This window comes from Nicrophorus vespilloides, unplaced genomic scaffold (genome assembly GCF_001412225.1).
Source record: "Nicrophorus vespilloides isolate i.1.1-1 unplaced genomic scaffold, Nicve_v1.0, whole genome shotgun sequence".
In the NCBI taxonomy this organism is placed as follows: Eukaryota; Metazoa; Arthropoda; class Insecta; order Coleoptera; family Silphidae; genus Nicrophorus; species Nicrophorus vespilloides.
Window position 1 is genome coordinate 40,137 of NW_017096976.1, and position 17,698 is coordinate 57,834.

General features: G+C 32.6%; 5 protein-coding genes across 5 annotated transcripts; 2 read left to right on the forward strand and 3 right to left on the reverse strand.

The window, feature by feature from the left end:
* Nucleotides 1–138: 138 nt before the first annotated feature.
* Nucleotides 139–1,222, reverse strand: LOC108558615 (probable tRNA(His) guanylyltransferase). Its single transcript, XM_017915584.1, has 2 exons — nt 576–1,222; nt 139–517 (listed from the first exon to the last, which is right to left on the reverse strand). The coding sequence occupies exons 1-2, from the start codon at nt 1,155–1,157 to the stop codon at nt 182–184; spliced, it is 918 nt and encodes a 305-aa protein (XP_017771073.1). The 5' UTR covers nt 1,158–1,222; the 3' UTR covers nt 139–181.
* A 370-nt stretch (nt 1,223–1,592) lies between these two features.
* On the reverse strand, nt 1,593–4,147 carry LOC108558613 (adenosylhomocysteinase). Its single transcript, XM_017915582.1, has 4 exons — nt 4,029–4,147; nt 3,741–3,931; nt 2,407–2,748; nt 1,593–2,347 (listed from the first exon to the last, which is right to left on the reverse strand). The coding sequence occupies exons 1-4, from the start codon at nt 4,051–4,053 to the stop codon at nt 1,607–1,609; spliced, it is 1,299 nt and encodes a 432-aa protein (XP_017771071.1). The 5' UTR covers nt 4,054–4,147; the 3' UTR covers nt 1,593–1,606.
* A 453-nt stretch (nt 4,148–4,600) lies between these two features.
* On the forward strand, nt 4,601–6,446 carry LOC108558614 (V-type proton ATPase subunit d). Its single transcript, XM_017915583.1, has 4 exons — nt 4,601–4,813; nt 5,033–5,541; nt 5,612–5,866; nt 5,930–6,446. The coding sequence occupies exons 1-4, from the start codon at nt 4,693–4,695 to the stop codon at nt 6,089–6,091; spliced, it is 1,047 nt and encodes a 348-aa protein (XP_017771072.1). The 5' UTR covers nt 4,601–4,692; the 3' UTR covers nt 6,092–6,446.
* A 1,462-nt stretch (nt 6,447–7,908) lies between these two features.
* Nucleotides 7,909–11,327, forward strand: LOC108558608 (putative pre-mRNA-splicing factor ATP-dependent RNA helicase DHX16). Its single transcript, XM_017915575.1, has 7 exons — nt 7,909–8,504; nt 8,565–8,875; nt 8,930–9,151; nt 9,211–10,375; nt 10,433–10,651; nt 10,707–10,890; nt 10,945–11,327. Exons 1-7 carry the CDS (start codon nt 8,164–8,166, stop codon nt 11,167–11,169), a joined length of 2,667 nt encoding a protein of 888 aa, XP_017771064.1. The 5' UTR covers nt 7,909–8,163; the 3' UTR covers nt 11,170–11,327.
* Nucleotides 11,328–11,469: 142 nt separating this feature from the next.
* Nucleotides 11,470–16,216, reverse strand: LOC108558607. Its single transcript, XM_017915574.1, has 6 exons — nt 16,139–16,216; nt 15,981–16,096; nt 13,325–13,519; nt 12,777–13,048; nt 11,758–12,372; nt 11,470–11,702 (listed from the first exon to the last, which is right to left on the reverse strand). The coding sequence occupies exons 3-6, from the start codon at nt 13,513–13,515 to the stop codon at nt 11,470–11,472; spliced, it is 1,311 nt and encodes a 436-aa protein (XP_017771063.1). The 5' UTR covers nt 13,516–13,519; nt 15,981–16,096; nt 16,139–16,216.
* Nucleotides 16,217–17,698: the final 1,482 nt, after the last annotated feature.

Sequence of the window (17,698 nt, forward strand, 5' to 3'; positions counted from 1 at the left end):
ACTGCAATTTAAATATGTATTTATAAAAAAACATGTACTGATAAGAATTCTAGAAGGTTTTATTTCATACATCAATTTCAATGTGATTAAAGAAAGTTCATGAATTTATTGAGCAGAAAGACGGGTTTAGTTTAATACGATATAAATGAAATACTTATGTATAAAATTTTAATCTATTTAATTATCCATTGCTTTCCATTTTTTCATCATTTTCATCATAAATGTGCAATTGTATTAAAATTTCCTTTGGTAAATCTCCATTCCATTCATAGAATTCAGGAGACTTGATGTCTAAAATTTCTGAATTAAGTGCCCAAAACTTATTACCTATTAAATCTTCATGCAATGGTAATATAACTTGTCTTTTTTTCCCAGATCTAGGATGCGTAATCCGTTTTTTTAATAAAATCGTTCCTTTCTTATAAATTTCATCCTCATTGTTATAGTTTATACCAAAGTCAGTGAATAAAATCTCATTTTTATCACTTGAAAATGTTCCACATAGACGTTGTTCAGCCTAAAAATGTAAATGATTATTATTCAATATTCAAAATATTTCATTATAATAATAATACCTCCACATTGGTCAATCCACCCTTCTGTATTAAAGTCCAAAATGTAGTATTGTATAAATTGTTAATATGGCAATCTGCTTGTCTCCAGCTCAAGTAATCTCTGATGTTTTCATCAGTTGGATACAAAACAATGCGAGAATCAAATGATGGGGGATACAACAGCTTCTTGTCCTCAAAATATTCCTTCCAATAATATACATAGCTAGATGTAAATAAGCTATTGATGTAAGTCATTATTTTTGAACCTCTTCTATTGTACAATTGAGTATCCTTTCGTAGCACAAATGAATACTCATCACTTTGTCCATATGAAATTGAGATGTCCTTAAATTCACTCATTACCCTAATTGCAGCTTTATTCATTAACTTTAAGGCTCTTATATCATTGGGTTTTTCAAACTTATGTTTGTCTGAAAACTTGTGAAAATGCTGGCCATCAATCCGAACAACTATCCAACAATTGGGTAACACTTTATCTTCAATTTCAAAAGATTTTACATATTCGAATTTACTTTTCGCCATTATAGATGTGTATAATGGTCTTTCGATATGCGTTAATAATGTGGAGAAAACTTTCAACATTTAAGCTCTGAATTTAGAGGTTATATCACCGTTATTCAAAAGAATTAAAATATAATACTATTAGAAACGTGAATTTATATGAATTTACAGTATCATTTAAGATTGTTGCAATTATTTTTACTTAAATTTTTTTTAAATAATTCAATTTTGAAATTATAACATAAACTATACTTGTTCACTTAAAGTAAATATTAATAATTGAGTTTGAATTCATACTAATTATAAGGGCGACTCAGCGTAATGAAATGTTATTGGAGAAATCATTTATTTATAACATTTATTAAATTTATATTATGAAGATGTATTTTACAATTAAAAGTTGTTATTGTGTTGTAAACATGATAAAAAAAAGTATTTATATGATGGATAGATAGGATGTGTTGAAATAATTCAAATGAAATATAAAAACCATATTTTTATTGCTTATTTAGAAAAAAATATAGAAATAATTAGTATCTGTAATGATCAGGCTTGAATGGGCCAGCAACAGGAACACCCAAGTATTTAGATTGTTCTGGTGTCAAAGTGGTGAGCTTAACTCCCAAATGGTTCAAGTGAAGTCTGGCAACTTCCTCGTCCAACGTCTTAGGCAGCATGTGCACGCCAATTTTGTATTGATCGGGGTTGGTCCACAGTTCGATTTGAGCAAGAACTTGGTTGGTGAAAGAGTTTGACATAACGAAAGAAGGATGTCCCATGGCGCATCCCAGATTGACCAAACGTCCTTCAGCCAAAACGATGACGTTGTTTCCGTTGCTCAGCAAGTACCTATCGACCTGCGGTTTGATGTTAGTTTTGCTCTTGGCATTTTTGTCCAACCAAGCAACATCGATTTCACAATCGAAATGACCAATATTGCAAACGATACTGTCATTACGCATGTTCATGAAGTGTTCACCAAGGATGATGTCTTTGCAGCCTGTTGTTGTGACAAAAATTTGTCCTTCCTTGCTGGCAATGTCCATGGTGGTTACTTCGTAACCTTCCATAGCTGCTTGAAGAGAGTTGATGGGATCAATTTCGGTGATGATGACCCTTCCGCCGAAAGCGCGGAGAGATTGGGCGCAACCTTTTCCAACATCGCCGTATCCAGCGACTACGCAAACTTTTCCAGCTAACATAACATCTGTTGCTCTCTTAATTCCATCAATGAGAGATTCCCTGCATCCATACAAGTTATCGAATTTGCTCTGCAATTGAAACGAAACCATTAATAAATGAATGACTGCAAGCAATGATAATAAAGTACCTTGGTTACAGAATCGTTTACATTGATAGCAGGAACTTTAAGTTTACCATCCTTGAACATTTTGTACAAGTTGTGTACACCAGTTGTGGTTTCCTCGCTGATACCTTTGCAGTCGGTGAGGTATTCCGGGTATTTTTCATGAACCAAGTTAGTTAAATCACCTCCATCGTCGAGGATCAAGTTCAATGGTTTACCATCCTTGAAGACCAGTGTTTGTTCAATGCACCAAATGTATTCTTCATCAGTCTCTCCTTTCCATGCGTATACTGGTACTCCGCTCTTTGCTATGGCCGCAGCAGCGTGATCTTGTGTCGAGAAAATGTTGCAACTCGACCATTGCACCTAGAAAATAATTAAATTCATTTTATAACATTTATTTTTCCGAATCATTAAAAATAATTGTATAATAAATCGATTGCGTACGTAAGAACTTGCATAATTTCAAGTTATGTTAGTATAGTAATTCGATTCTGATAAAAAGGTCATCTCGCAAATTTTATAAAATAGTTATCAAATGCAAAACAATCTTCACGTTACACGAACATTGAAAACAACTAAGTTGTTATCAGTGACGAATTGCATCTATCACATGATAATATCAGCTTATTAAAAAGGAACTTTAATTTAAGTGGTACGATATAGCGAGGTCAAGATGTTTTCAAAACTAAATATGAATAAAAAAAACAATATAATTTACATTATCTTTTGAATTGAAAAACAACACAAAATAAGCATTAGATTTACACAATTTTGATGATATTTTACTTAACTCAAATTTACTAAGCTAAGTGTATTATTACACATTTTGACTAATCTACACAGATATCATTTTAAATACATCCTGGAGTATTTTAAGTCAGATTTTACTGTATATTTATGTTGATGATAGACTTGTTGATTCTGATATGTATGTAATTTAACAGATTGCAGATATCAGTATAAAAATATATAAAAAAAAGAGAAAATTATTGTTGCAATCCAATCTTATACTGGTTTCGCAAAAGTAGAAAAATATAATGTGAAGTTTGTTAAATTAAAACGTAAAAAGTACAAAAATATTTCAATTACTTTGAAACTTATATCAAGACATACATTTTAATAAACATCAAATTTTTAATTAATGAAATGTTTTACATTTATTTAGGATATTTTTCAAATTGTCAACAATAAGAATTCATATTAATAATTATTTAAAAAATTCTTAATTGAAGAAACCTTTCTTAAAAGTGATCTATACAAAATAGATTTTAAATACAATTTTTGTACGATAATGACTTGTGTTTAAAACTTTTAAATATAAATTGTAGAAAAATAATAATTTATAAAATTCTTACCTCAGCACCCAAATCAGTTAAAGTTTCAATAAGTACAGCAGTTTGTACAGTCATATGAAGGCAGCCAGCAATGCGGGCACCCTTCAAAGGCTTTGTTGTTCCATATTTGGTGCGAAGACTCATAAGTCCAGGCATCTCATTTTCAGCAAGGGTGATTTCCTTCCTGCCCCAATCAGCCAATTTAAGATCGGCTGTAAACACATGAGAAATTTTAATATAAATATCCTATAAGAATTAACCTCAAAACACGTGTAAAACCGATATAAATACATAGCAAATATTACTTACCGACTTTGAATTGTGGTTTCGGCATCTTATTTTTTATAATTTAAGTTCTTACAGTCTTTAGAAATGATGCAAAGCAAGACCACGTTGTACCGGCCAGCAAACTAAATTGGTTAAACTAAAATAGCGGCAAATATATATGTTTAGAGAAAAGTTTTGCAATAACTACGCAAGCGCTTTAAAGAATATTTCTAGTTTAAAATAAAACATGCATTGTTGTCGTATCTTTCTCCGATCTTGTATATTTATGTGAGATTCTAACAAAGAGAAATGTTCTATTATTATACTAATCTGGTCATGTATCTATTTTAGTTACTTCTTAGAATATTATTGTTTAATTATTGTAAGCCTAGAAAAATATTATTGAAAATATCCAAAATATCAAATGAAATACATTATCAATTGATAAAACTATATTTTATAATAATTATGTAATTAGATTTTAAGAAATTGTTGATTGAATATGCTATAATTTATATATTACTTTTTGTTTTAGAATTTAGTAATCAAGAAAATATTGTAGCTATGACAACAGTGGTTATATTAATTCTGTCGTGAAATATTGGTCATGCGCTCATTCAGTAGATTATACCTTCTGTCAATGCCACAGTCATATGACAAGTGGGTGAGGTGAAAACAGTAAAGTTTCCAACAAGAAATTATCAAAATGAAGGGCTGTCTGTTCAATATCGATGGTGGTTATTTGGAGGGTCTCTGCAGGGGTTTCAAATGCGGCATTTTGAAACAAGCAGACTACTTGAACTTGGTCCAATGTGAAACTTTAGAAGGTAAATTATATGTTCCCAGATCAAAGGGCCATCCATCCCTTATAAATGCTCACACACCTTTTATTTAATAACATATTAATTACCCATATAAGCCTGTTGTAATTTGCTTTAATTTAGTAACAGAATATAGCAAGGTTACTCTGTTTCAATATTACAATGTGATCTGTTAATTGGGTGTCCTCCAAAGTCATATGATTCTGACACACTTATGTTTTACAGATCTTAAGTTGCATTTGCAAGGCACTGATTATGGTGCATTCTTAGCAAATGAACCATCACCACTTGCTGTATCAACTATTGATGATAAGCTTCGTGAGAAGCTTGTCATTGAGTTCCAGCATCTCAGGAACCATGCAGTTGAGCCACTCTCAACATTCTTGGACTTCATTACGTACAGTTACATGATTGATAACATCATTTTATTGATCACTGGCACATTGCACCAGAGGCCAATTTCTGAGCTGATCCCAAAGTGTCATCCACTTGGAAGTTTTGAGCAAATGGAAGCTATCCATGTTGCTGCTACACCAGCTGAGCTGTACAATGCTGTACTTGTGGACACACCATTGGCTCCATTCTTTGTTGATTGCATCAGCGAACAGGATTTGGATGAGATGAATATTGAAATTATTCGTAATACTCTTTACAAGGCATATTTGGAGGCTTTCTTTTCTTTCTGCAAAGATATTGGAGGCACAACAGCTGATTGCATGTGCGAAATTTTAGCTGTAAGTAAATTCAAGTATTTCTATTGTTATCTCGTAATATATATATATTTTTTTAAATTTTTGCGATTAGTTCGAAGCTGATCGTCGTGCTATTATCATCACTATCAACTCATTCGGCACAGAATTGAGCAAGGATGATCGTGCCAAGTTGTATCCAAGATGCGGTAAATTGAACCCCGATGGATTGGCTGCTTTGGCGAGGGCTGAGGACTACGATCAAGTCAAAGCTGTTGCAGAATATTACGCAGAGTATTCTAAACTTTTCGAAGGCGCTGGTAACAATCCCGGGGATAAAACTCTCGAGGACAAGTTCTTCGAACACGAGGTACATCATTCTCCAGTTATTATATTATTATACTAAACCGTTTTTTTCTTTAATTTTTTCTAGGTTCGCTTGAATGTTAATGCATTCCTTCAACAATTCCACTTTGGAGTATTCTACTCCTATTTGAAGCTTAAGGAACAAGAATGTCGTAACATCGTCTGGATTTCTGAGTGTGTCGCTCAGAAACACAGGACCAAGATTGATAACTACATTCCTATATTTTAAATGGCATTTTTAAATTCATAATATATTTAGTATTGACCGTCTTTCTTTTGTCGAAGTATCATCGTTAAATAAGGTGATACTTTTAACTCTTAAATGATAAAGGCATCAAACACTCACCGATTATACGAAATAGGTAATAAATATCTGTTATATTCATTCAGAATCAGTTTATAACAAATTTGTGTGGCTTGTATATTCCATAATGTATTAAGTTGTAAATTGTTATTATTCAATGTATTTAGTTTATAGCGACTGTTGTAAAAAAATATGAATTTTATTTGTATATTAGTTAAAATGAAATGAACCATTAAGTATGCAATGTGGTATATATATGTAATAAAGATTTAGTGTGTTAGATGTTGACTGTTAATAGTCCCATAGTGTATTCGAGCGTCTGTGATGAGATGTTGGTCGCTACATCACTCGATGCGAGTACCAGGATATTCAATGAAAGACGTGTTATGTGTGTTGGTGTCATGTCATTCATCACCACTAGTTCATATTGATCAATAACCAAAGCCAACTCTTGCCCATTAGGATTGGAGCTAGTTCGAGGTATTCTAGAAGTCGCGTCCAACTATGGAATGTATAAGCGCTCGGGGGATGCAAGAAAGATGGAATTTTGCATCTGGCCTTGATGTTCTTCTTGACCAACATCGAAACATTGCCGTTTGTTGTGAAACCCATTATATCTTGGAGTGGAAATAGTTGAGCTAGGATGAATCTCAAATTGCTATGATGTCCACTTCTCGAGCTCTAGATTCTATTAACAGATCATGGCGGTTGGTGTTGAGGGATCTAGCATTCCAGCTAAGAAGCGTCACTCTCCCGTTCTGTGCAATCATTGTTATAAATTTGCTGTCTTTTGTGATTGCTGCGAATTGTTTTGTCGCTTCCCAAAGGCGCGAGTTTTCTTTAATTCCCTTGTTTTTGATTGCTGCTACCAGCATCAGGATGAGAGACGAGGTCTTCCTCTTCTCGCTCTTCCACCGATATTGTTTGCTTGCATGCCACAACTTTAAGTTTCTGTAGGTCTTCTGTTTCGTTATCTGTATTTTGGCTTATTCGTGAATGTAATTTCTCTCTTCCTTTTCGGGGCCGCGGATTCACTGAGGATGTTGAAGGAGTCGTTGATCGATTCCGGGCAAAAGTTTGTTTGTCTAAGGTCTGTACTTTTCGATCTCGTTTGTTTTTCTTGGGTAACAGTAGAAAAAGGAAGATGGAAATTGTAACAGATGACAAATAAATAATTAGAAAAAAACGGTTATTTGACAAAATATTTTAATTTTTACATATTACATTAAAGATTTCTTTTGTTGCGTGTCGTGCATACATATTCTTCATTTGTATACATATATATACTTTATTGTTTTTCGAATTTCAATTCCGGCTGAGATTTTTCCGCTTTTTTATTTTTCCATTTCCGCAACAAAAAAGTTAGAGATTTACTTACGTTCATCTTCATTTATTATCACAACAGAGACAAAAATGATTATAACATATGTAAAAGAAGAACAAATTTACATTTAATAACAATTAAAACCAATTCAAGAAGAATTGCAAATTTTCACTCTCTTTTAGCTATATTTTACTGCTTATGGAAAAGAACTGCAAACAGAAAACTTGTACTTTTTATTACCATAACAAAACAGTTTATTTACTCGATCTTCTACATTTATTTTCTCATGAATTTTATTCTTTCTTTCTAATGTTTCATGTGCAATTAGGGTTTAGTTATTAAGTAGGATTCACGTGTCTCTTTCTATCTCTGAGCCCTGATTGTGGCGTAATTTTTAATTCATATAATAATTTTGAAAACAAATTGTAGATTTGCGCACCAACAGACCAAGTCAAAATTGATTTAGTGAGGTTAGGATTGGTTACTGTTGGTTACTTTCTTCAGATAAACTTAATAGCGTTTTATTTGTATTCATTGTAAATTGTGTGAAAGATACAATATATGAATAGAATTTAATAAGAAATGTAGTTATTCCTGCTTGATAGAATTCTGTTTAATTAGTAGTGTTTACCATTATATTGAATAATAACATATCTGAGTGTTGAAATTCAACATGAGCAAATCAAGAGACAAGAAGAAAAGATATGAGGACAGCTCAGATTCTGATAGTGCTGAGGAGGCAAGGAAAAAAGATTTAAAGGAGAGAGATGAGTTTGCCAATAGATTAAAGCAAAAGGATGCAAACCGTACAAGGAATATTGTTGCTGCTTCTGAAAAGAAAGCTTATGAAGAAGCAGCAAAACGTCTCAAAATTGAAGCAGAGGATAGAGATAAAATGGTACCCATGCTTAGGATCCATTCTCGTAGGAAATACTTGGAGAAACGTAAAGATGATAAATTGCAAGAACTCGAAGCTGACATTCAAGATGATGAATTCCTATTTGAAAATGACATGTAATTATATTGTTTATTTTCATTAGTATATACCAATAATTTGGTTGTTCAATATTTTAGTTTGACAGAGAGAGAACGTAAAGAGAGACAACACAAAAAGGAATTATTAAAGCTAGCTCAGGAACATGAGAAAGCTAGAGAGTTGGAAAGAGTTCAAAGGTACCATATGCCCAGTGATGCTGGTAAAAGCAGTGAATATGTTGAAGTTGATGAATTGGAAAATATGCCTCAGTCTGAGCAAAAGAAATGGGAAAAAGAACAAATGGCTTCAGCTGTATATTCATTTGGGGCAAAGGAAAAGGCTAAACGAGATGAATATGAATTGCTATTAGCCAATCAGATTGACTTTATTCAAGCTCTCAAACTACCAGGTACTAAGAAAATATTTATCACTTGATGTATATAATCAAACTGTTGTTTTCTAGGATCAAAAGATAAAGAGGATAAGAAACCTGAATTAACTGAAAGTGAAAGAAAAAAATTGGATATTCAAGAAACTAAGAAGAGTTTGCCTGTGTTTCCTTTTAGAGATGATTTAATACAAGCTGTGAGAGATCACCAAGTGTTGATTATTGAAGGCGAAACAGGTTCAGGGAAAACCACGCAGATTCCGCAGTATTTACATGAAGCTGGATTTACAGATGATAGTAAAGTTTTGAATTCTAATAGGAATGTTGGGAATATATTTAATTTAATATAATTTTAGATAAGAAGATTGGGTGCACGCAACCGCGACGTGTAGCCGCAATGTCTGTGGCAGCAAGAGTTGCACAAGAAATGAACGTCAAGTTGGGAAATGAGGTGGGATACGCTATACGTTTCGAAGATTGTACATCGGAGAGAACCATCATCAAATATATGACTGATGGTACGTTACATCGAGAATTTTTATCAGAACCAGATTTACAATCGTACAGTGTAATGATAATTGATGAAGCCCACGAGAGAACATTGCACACCGATATTTTGTTCGGGCTTGTTAAAGATATCGCACGTTTCAGACCAAATTTGAAATTGCTTATATCTAGCGCTACTTTGGATGCGCAAAAGTTTTCCGAATTTTTCGATGACGCTCCAATATTTAGAATTCCGGGTAGAAGATTTCCTGTAGATATATATTATACCAAGGCCCCTGAAGCGAACTACGTTGATGCTTGCGTAGTTTCGGTGTTGCAGATTCATGCAACACAACCGTTGGGTGATATATTGGTATTCTTAACGGGTCAAGAAGAAATTGAAACGTGCCAGGAATTGCTGCAGGACAGAGTACGGAGATTAGGATCGAAATTGAAGGAGTTAATAATATTGCCCGTGTACGCTAATTTACCTAGCGACATGCAAGCAAAAATATTTGATCCCACACCACCAGGCGCAAGGAAAGTGGTATTGGCCACTAACATAGCCGAAACATCTTTGACGATCGATAATATCATTTACGTTATTGATCCTGGCTTTGCCAAGCAGAATCACTTTAATTCTCGAACCGGTATGGAGAGCTTGATTGTTGTACCCGTATCGAAAGCGTCTGCAAATCAGAGAGCTGGACGAGCTGGCAGAGTCGCTCCCGGAAAGTGTTTCAGGTTGTACACTCTTTGGTCATACAAACACGAACTAGAGGACAATACGGTGCCCGAAATACAAAGAATTAATTTGGGCAATGCCGTGCTGATGTTGAAAGCTTTGGGTATAAATAATTTAATGAAATTCGATTTCTTGGATCCACCGCCAAGAGAAACTATGGTCTTGGCATTGGAACAACTGTACGCATTAGGGGCATTCAATCATCGTGGAGAATTAACAGCTTTAGGAAGAAGAATGGCTGAATTTCCAGTGGATCCTATGATGGCTAAAATGTTGTTGGCTTCAGACAAGTACGTTGGCAAGAAGCAATTAGTTAACGTTTAATGTCAATTTATTCTGACTTGTAGGTATAAATGTTCCGAAGAGGCTGTTTCTATAGCTGCAATGTTATCTGTAAATGGAGCCATTTTCTATAGACCCAAGGATAAAATTATCCATGCAGACACAGCCAGGAAAAATTTCAATCATGTTGGTGGAGACCATTTAACTTTGTTAAATGTTTATAATCAATGGCGCGACTCTGATTATTCAACACAATGGTGTTATGAAAATTTTATTCAGTATCGGTAAATCAGGACGAGTTGTGAATAAATACGCATATTTCATATTATAAAATTTTAGATCCATGAAGAGGGCAAGAGATGTTAGGGAGCAATTAGTTGGTCTTATGCAAAGGGTAGAAATTGAGATGGTGTCAAACGTATCCGAAGTGGATAACATAAAGAAGTCAATAATATCAGGATATTTTTACCACGTTGCGAGACTATCGAAAAGTGGTAGTTATAAAACTGTTAAACAGAATCAGGTACTATTATTTAATTTCAAGTTGTCACCAATAATTTATTTGATATTATTTTAGAGTGTCACCATTCATCCCAGCAGTGCTCTCTTTGAGGACTTGCCTAGGTGGTTGTTGTACCACGATCTGGTATACACCACGAAAGAGTATATGCGCGTTGTAATGGAGATCCAAAGCAAATGGTTGTTGGAGGCTGCACCTCATTATTACAAACCCAAGGAATTGGAAGATTCGACGAATAAGAAGATGCCTAAGACTGTTGGCAGAAGTACAAGAACCGATTGAAATAAATCTTTATATTGTTTTCCGTGTACATACATTATTCTTATATGATAGGAATATTTATTGAACCTACTTTGATTGGACGAATTCGTCACGTCTTTACACGCATCCTACATATTAAAAGTAAAATGCTCTATCATAATAAATGTAAAACATTAAACATGTACATAAGATGATAAAGATAATTTATTCGTATTTAAATATAATTTAACATTAATTATTAAAGCTAATTCAAGATATATCTAGTAGTAATTTAAATTATGTTGAAAGTAAGCAAGGCATTGTCTTATATTATTATTGTTCTTATTGCCTTTTTGTTGCCTTTTCCTTCTTCTTGTCCTTGGGTGGTTCGTCCTTGCTTGGTCCTGCGACGGCAGTGGCATGCGGACTCGAAATAGCCAAACCGCCTTCACCTACTAAAGCTGTTCCTCTTGGACCAGCAGAAGCAACACCACCAACTCCAGCCAAAGCGATTGCCCCAGGCTGTGCTTGGGCTACACTAGATTCAGCTGGTTTTTCAGTTTGACTCTCAACAGCTGCAAAACGATTACACGATAAAACAAGTTAATTACTGTAATCAGCTATACTTACTTTCCGATTCATTATCGGGTGGTAATGTTGCGTCTTCGTATTTAGCATCGATTACTATGGAATCGGAATCATCGTCATTAGATCTGAAGTAATCATAGGCGATTCCAGGATGAACATTTCCTTCGTATATGGGCAACGGCTGTTCGTCTTGCTCAATCTTCTCCGAGTACCTTGTGTGCAAATTATATTCTTCCGGCGAGGATTCTTTCTTCAAAACAACGGGCAATAAGTGTTGCTGGCTGATCACTTGATTGTGCAGCTGTAACGGCAGAATATCTCTTAGCAATTGACCGCCTTTAGATTCTTCGAAATAATTGTTTTGCTTCAATTCTTCAGGCGTTGGTTTCAATACGTGAATCTTCTCTGGATTGGGCAAAATATTTTGCTGGGAATAAAAGTATGGTGGCAAGCTGTATCTTTGTTCTGGCGAATACTGATCGACGAAAGGATAATTGGCGAATAGATGTTGTCCGTTTAGGATGAAAAACCGTTGACCTGGACGAAGGTTAGAAGTGGTTGGCTTCTTCGGTCTCTTAAGCGTCACCTTTTTCGTCGGCTTCTCGGTGGGATTACTCTCTTCCGATTCCTCCAATTCATACTTTTCTGGCTTAGTAGCTACAAATTTAATAACATTGCTTTTTATTTATCTATAATAAGTTGACTTTCTCCCTTTTTTTGAAAAAAAAAAAAGTTTTGAAGAGAATGCCTTTCCATTCTAACAGCAATTATGACATAATACTGTGGATATAATTATTGCTTTAATTTAATTGATAATTACTTCCTACGGCGTACACGATTATCGAGAGCATAAATTAAATAAATGAAAGACAATCGTAATGCGATTAGTGTTTTGTAGAATCGGTAGCATTTCTATGCAGCACGCATGATGACAATGACCCAATGCGTTTGGTAGCATGTTTTTACAGAGAATATCAATTAAAATTGCGGCCGCATTTTTCATAGTCTCTAAATAATCAATGCCGATACTTTATGCCAGAATGGTTGGACGAGTTACTTACTTGGTCTGTAGATTGGTTTGTTTTTCAAAATGTTTGGAATTTCCTCAGCATCTTTTTCGACTGGTGGAACGAAGGCCGGTTTGGGGAATCCAGACACGAATACTGGTCTTTGACCTGCGAATCCATTGGTCCTAAAGATATTTGGATCAAATCCAGGCTGCGGATGCGGCTGCGGTTGAGGTATCAAGAAGTTACCTGGCCCCAAGTTCGGATTTAAAAATATGGGTTGATCGTGACCTCCTAGCAACACAACCGGAGGTTGCACAGCAAATCTATACAATTTACAAAATTTGTTACAATTTAAATACAAGAATACAATTTACTTAAAACAATTAGAATGCGGTTAAATCGCCGCTCATGTTCATATGTATGGGAAATAGGACGTGTTTAGTGATGCAATGCAGCTTCGAGCTTTAAAAATGCACCTACACGAGATATTGCCTCACAGAAAACTAGTCAATAATATTATACATTGGCTTGTAGCATTTTAGTAATACTTAGAGTACTTATTTCACGGTTAAGTAAATCTTGAAAGTTTTGTTACGTACCCTCGATCGTTCGGAGCCAAATTTGGATAATATCCATTGTATTGAAATTGTGGATTTATATATGGATTGTATTGTATTCCTCGGAATGGATCGCCGTAAGTGATCTGCTTCGCTTTCTTCTCCTTCGGAACATCCTCTTCGCAAATGATACTTTGCGTTATTAGAAATAGAACGCACAGAATGCGCAGCATTTTCCTGAAACAAGACATTTTCTTGTTGTTGTTAACATTTTAAATGCATCAGAATGTTTGCAATACAAAATGAAAAATATAATTAACCGTTTCCACATCTAAAAATCGCTATGCTTTCGTTTTCCCGTAATGGCAGCGTATTGAAACATTACAAAAAAAAGTATGTCATCGCAATAACATTCACGTAAGAAGATGAATAAATATCAAAGTATTAAATCTAGTTAAACATGTTTATCGTTAGTTACTTTTGTCTGCTTAGAATCTAATTTCAGTGTCCTTCCCTTATTATTCACTCAATTATAGTTTTTTTTTTAATTCAAGGTTTCTGAAATTTCGGACTCAAATTATTCCATGATTTTATTGACATTTTTATTAACAATAAAATATCTTAATATATACTTTATACATTTACATTCTAAAAGTATATTGATTCAATTTACACAAAAGATGATTTAATTTAATTGAATATTAATAACTGACACTGTACGGTTCCGTCGAACTGGACCCAAACCGGACTAATCGAGGAATTTAATATCGCATGTAAATAAAATGCACAATAAGAGACTTGACTATATAAAGGAAAAAAAAAACGTTAATTTATATATATAGAAAAAAATGTCCTGGGCAAAAACTAATTTTGTTTATTATTAATTTTGTGTATTCAAACTTGAAAATTAATATGTATTAAACAATGAAAAATAGCCCAAAAAATTAATAATTAAATACATATAAAAGTCTTGTAGACCTGTTTCATAGAAAACTAGTACAATGTTGAATATCGATTTATCTGGTTATAAAATATGGTATACTTAATAAAATAAAGTTACAATAAATTAGATAAGTTATGTATATTATAATAAACAATAGAAAGTAATAATTGTAATAATCGAAACTGGATTGCTAAATATAATTTGCATACAAGATATAATATGATAAAGTGCACTATTTAAATGGACTTAGCAGATTTTGTTTGTAACAATTCTACATAAATATTTATATGAATGTAACAATTGTAAATTTACATGAATAAATCGATGTTATATTTATTTATATATGAATTAATCAAATTATTTTTTTGTCATTATACAAATAAATTACTGTTACAAAGAGCTACTGATATCAAATCTTGACTTTCTACACTTTACGAAAGTCTTTATAATATGAATTATTTTTGTTTTGTATTAAATTTTGAATTGGAATAATCAATATTTATTTGACTAGCAGTATATTTGTACAGAAAATTATATTTTTTTCTTAAGTAATTATGAGTTTCACTATGACTAAGGGGAGGCGCGAATATAAATCACAGTGAGTAATTTTCCAAATGTCTGCTAAAGTTTTGTCTATTTTATTTAGATTTAGAGTTTAGAGGTTTGTAGGCGCCAAATGATTAAATATTTTTAAAGGAGGGGTTGTAACATCAAGTTTGGAAACCACTGATCTAATATATTTGAATTATGATACGCAATTGAATATATTCACCTTCAATTCATATGTAATTACATAATTAATAAAATGTTATTCTTATATAATTTGACTGTCCCATTTAGAATATCTTAATTTAGAATCTACCAGAAGAACAGTTATTAAGACGTCACAAGGCACGCTATGAAAAATGTAATGATATTTCCAAGAAAAAAAAAAAGAGTTATGTGTATAAAAAAATAATAATATAAAAATGAATTAGTCAACGGCATGTGAAGTTTTTATTAAAGTACAAATGCATTTCGGAATTATTCTTTGCAAAAGTACGTAACGAATTTGGGTTAAGGATTATTAACAGAAAGTCGCATAGATGTAAAGGCTAAAATTTAATTTCTGTTTCATTAAATGTACATTATTTTGTTCAGTGAAAATGTTAATTGCGTTAATGGACGTTTTTTTCTGGTGATAATTGCAATATAACTAACAAACAAAAGAAACGTAATACAAGGTTCCAAGTGTATTTCGCGTGTTTTCACATGTAACTGTACATTTATTCACTTTATATTCGTTTGGGTCGAATGTATCTATTGACTTCATAAACGATTCTTCTTTGATTTAATTGATTCCAAATTTACTGTTGTAACACTTGTTTTGTTTCTTTAGTTAATGAAACTGTATAATATCAACGCATAATTTAATGTTATTCATGTATTATATTCATAATACATAATCCTTTGTATAAAAAAGATAAAGTTTATTAAAGTAGTAACATAAATTTATTAAATGCATGTTCCTATGCACATCCAAAGGGCTATTGACCTCTATCTTTCTGCCCTTCTATAATGATTATTGTGATTATAAAAAAATAATGATTAGTATTAAAATGTAAATGTTGATAATTATTGTTTGAAAACCAATATAATTTAATGTTGTTCTAGAAAAAAATGCATTTCAGAGTTACAATTGATGGAATAAACGAATGTTTATGAAATGATAATGGAGAAACTGGTTAAAATTATAATAATAAAATATTGACTTACGAGTATATACGTTTTTAGGTCTAGCAGAACTAACAGCAACTAACTAAGAATAGTGAGTAGCTTCTTCTGCGGAACAACGACCTTTCTTATAGACTCCTGCAAGTGGGGGAGCAAAACTAAAGCAACAATAACACCAAACATTCGTACACACTTCTTACTCATACTCTGCACATACTCCTCGTACAAACACACACACAAGCACTAATGATCGAACTGGCAAAACTTTTTGATTGCATATTTCCGTCGATACACCGTAATTTAAAGTTTTTTTTTGTTATAGGCCAATTATCATTTCTTCTGGAATTCGCTATTCGCTATTTGTAGTAGCGACATAACAGTACTTTACATAATTACCGAACGATTTTTTTTGGATCATAATTCCTCCTTTTGTATTTGATTTGCCGTATCAATTTGATACAAGTTTTTGTGTTGATCAATTTAATTATGTACATATTGTATTTGCCAAAATAACATGAACAGTTAGAGATTTGTATACAAAGATTAATTTAAAACCGGACTAATCGAGGACTTTAAAAGAGAGGAAAACAATTTAATGTTTATTTTTTCTCAATGAATTCGTTTTTTTAAACCATATTATAGTGAATCCGCACAGATTAAATTTGTAAAGATTAAATTAATTTTAATTATCGAGTAAAACATTTTGTCATTATTGATTGTGATCGGATGATTCACAATTGTTGTGGTTTGCTGATTCAGTTTAGAATTTTTTTTTTGGGATCTTTCGAATTCTTCGGAAAACTGTTTCCCCGATGACACGGAATAATAAGAACAAAGACAAGCATACATTAAAATCGAACAAACACATTTAAATATGATAAATAGATCGTTTCAAAGACGACGGTTTTTTTTTTTGTACAAATATATTTTCCTCTTCATCATCGTCTCATTTGCATTCTGGTAAGCGCACTTTGGGTAAAGTGACCTCTATTTATGTTTATAAAGTTAGAACATAATCATTTTGCCATGATTGCATTGTTACACAGATTGCGGTTGGAAAAGAGAAGCAAAAAAAATAATAAATTATAATCCAATATTTTCGTTTCATCCCACGCTGTCTGCAAGAAAACAGTTCCACTCCCTAAAAAAGATTCCTAAATTTATTCATTAAGCGTAGATGAAATAAATCTCCATATTTCGTAAATATACACATCGGAATATTTGAACGGCGTGATATTATTCCGTTTGAGACACTTATAAACAAGATTCGAATTTAGATACAGTAGTAAAATAACATAAACATAAAGCTTTTCTCGTTCAATGTTTTGCAATGCTCTTCCATTTATTGAAATTCCAGGACATTATATAAGTACATTTTAATATAAGTAATTATTAATATAAAAAATACAGTTATTACATCCGTTGCGTTTTCTATTTGATCAATTAACTTTAGAATACGCAAATTGTTCCGGATTCATACGTTTTTAGAGAAAATCGCAAACAGTCAGTGTTAAGTTGAGGTGACACCATTTTGCATGAATTAATCTGAATGAGCATTAAATGGAAAAGAAATATCGCTAAATAATACAATTAGGTTTCTTTCCTAACTGTGTATTGCTTTTTAAATAACAATAATGCGAGAAGAATGTATGAAATAGAAATTTAATGTTTAATAAATATTTGTTTTTTAACTTTCAATTGAATTTTTGTATTCGTACTGTCACGTAGAATGTTATCAAAGAAAAGATTCACTTGCTTAT

Excerpts from the sequence above, each read along its gene's own strand:
- LOC108558614 (XM_017915583.1), top strand. The coding sequence starts at position 4,693 with ATGAAGGGCTGTCTGTTCAATATCGATGGTGGTTATTTGGAGGGTCTC. Across the intron at positions 4,814-5,032 it reads CCAATGTGAAACTTTAGAAG|ATCTTAAGTTGCATTTGCAA; the intron begins GTAAATTATATG and ends TATGTTTTACAG. Across the intron at positions 5,867-5,929 it reads ACAAGTTCTTCGAACACGAG|GTTCGCTTGAATGTTAATGC; the intron begins GTACATCATTCT and ends AATTTTTTCTAG.
- LOC108558613 (XM_017915582.1), bottom strand. The coding sequence starts at position 4,053 with ATGCCGAAACCACAATTCAAAGTCG. Across the intron at positions 2,749-3,740 it reads TAACTGATTTGGGTGCTGAG|GTGCAATGGTCGAGTTGCAA; the intron begins GTAAGAATTTTA and ends ATTATTTTCTAG. Across the intron at positions 2,348-2,406 it reads TAAACGATTCTGTAACCAAG|AGCAAATTCGATAACTTGTA; the intron begins GTACTTTATTAT and ends TTTCAATTGCAG.
- LOC108558607 (XM_017915574.1), bottom strand. The coding sequence starts at position 13,515 with ATGCTGCGCATTCTGTGCGTTCTATTTCTAATAACGCAAAGTATCATT. Across the intron at positions 13,049-13,324 it reads TTGGCTCCGAACGATCGAGG|ATTTGCTGTGCAACCTCCGG; the intron begins GTACGTAACAAA and ends TAAATTGTATAG. Across the intron at positions 11,703-11,757 it reads ACCCGATAATGAATCGGAAA|CTGTTGAGAGTCAAACTGAA; the intron begins GTAAGTATAGCT and ends ATCGTTTTGCAG.
- LOC108558608 (XM_017915575.1), top strand. The coding sequence starts at position 8,164 with ATGAGCAAATCAAGAGACAAGAAGAAAAGATATGAGGACAGCTCAGAT. Across the intron at positions 9,152-9,210 it reads AGCTGGATTTACAGATGATA|ATAAGAAGATTGGGTGCACG; the intron begins GTAAAGTTTTGA and ends ATATAATTTTAG. Across the intron at positions 10,891-10,944 it reads AAACTGTTAAACAGAATCAG|AGTGTCACCATTCATCCCAG; the intron begins GTACTATTATTT and ends ATATTATTTTAG.
- LOC108558615 (XM_017915584.1), bottom strand. The coding sequence starts at position 1,157 with ATGTTGAAAGTTTTCTCCACATTATTAACGCATATCGAAAGACCATTA. Across the intron at positions 518-575 it reads GTGGATTGACCAATGTGGAG|GCTGAACAACGTCTATGTGG; the intron begins GTATTATTATTA and ends TTACATTTTTAG.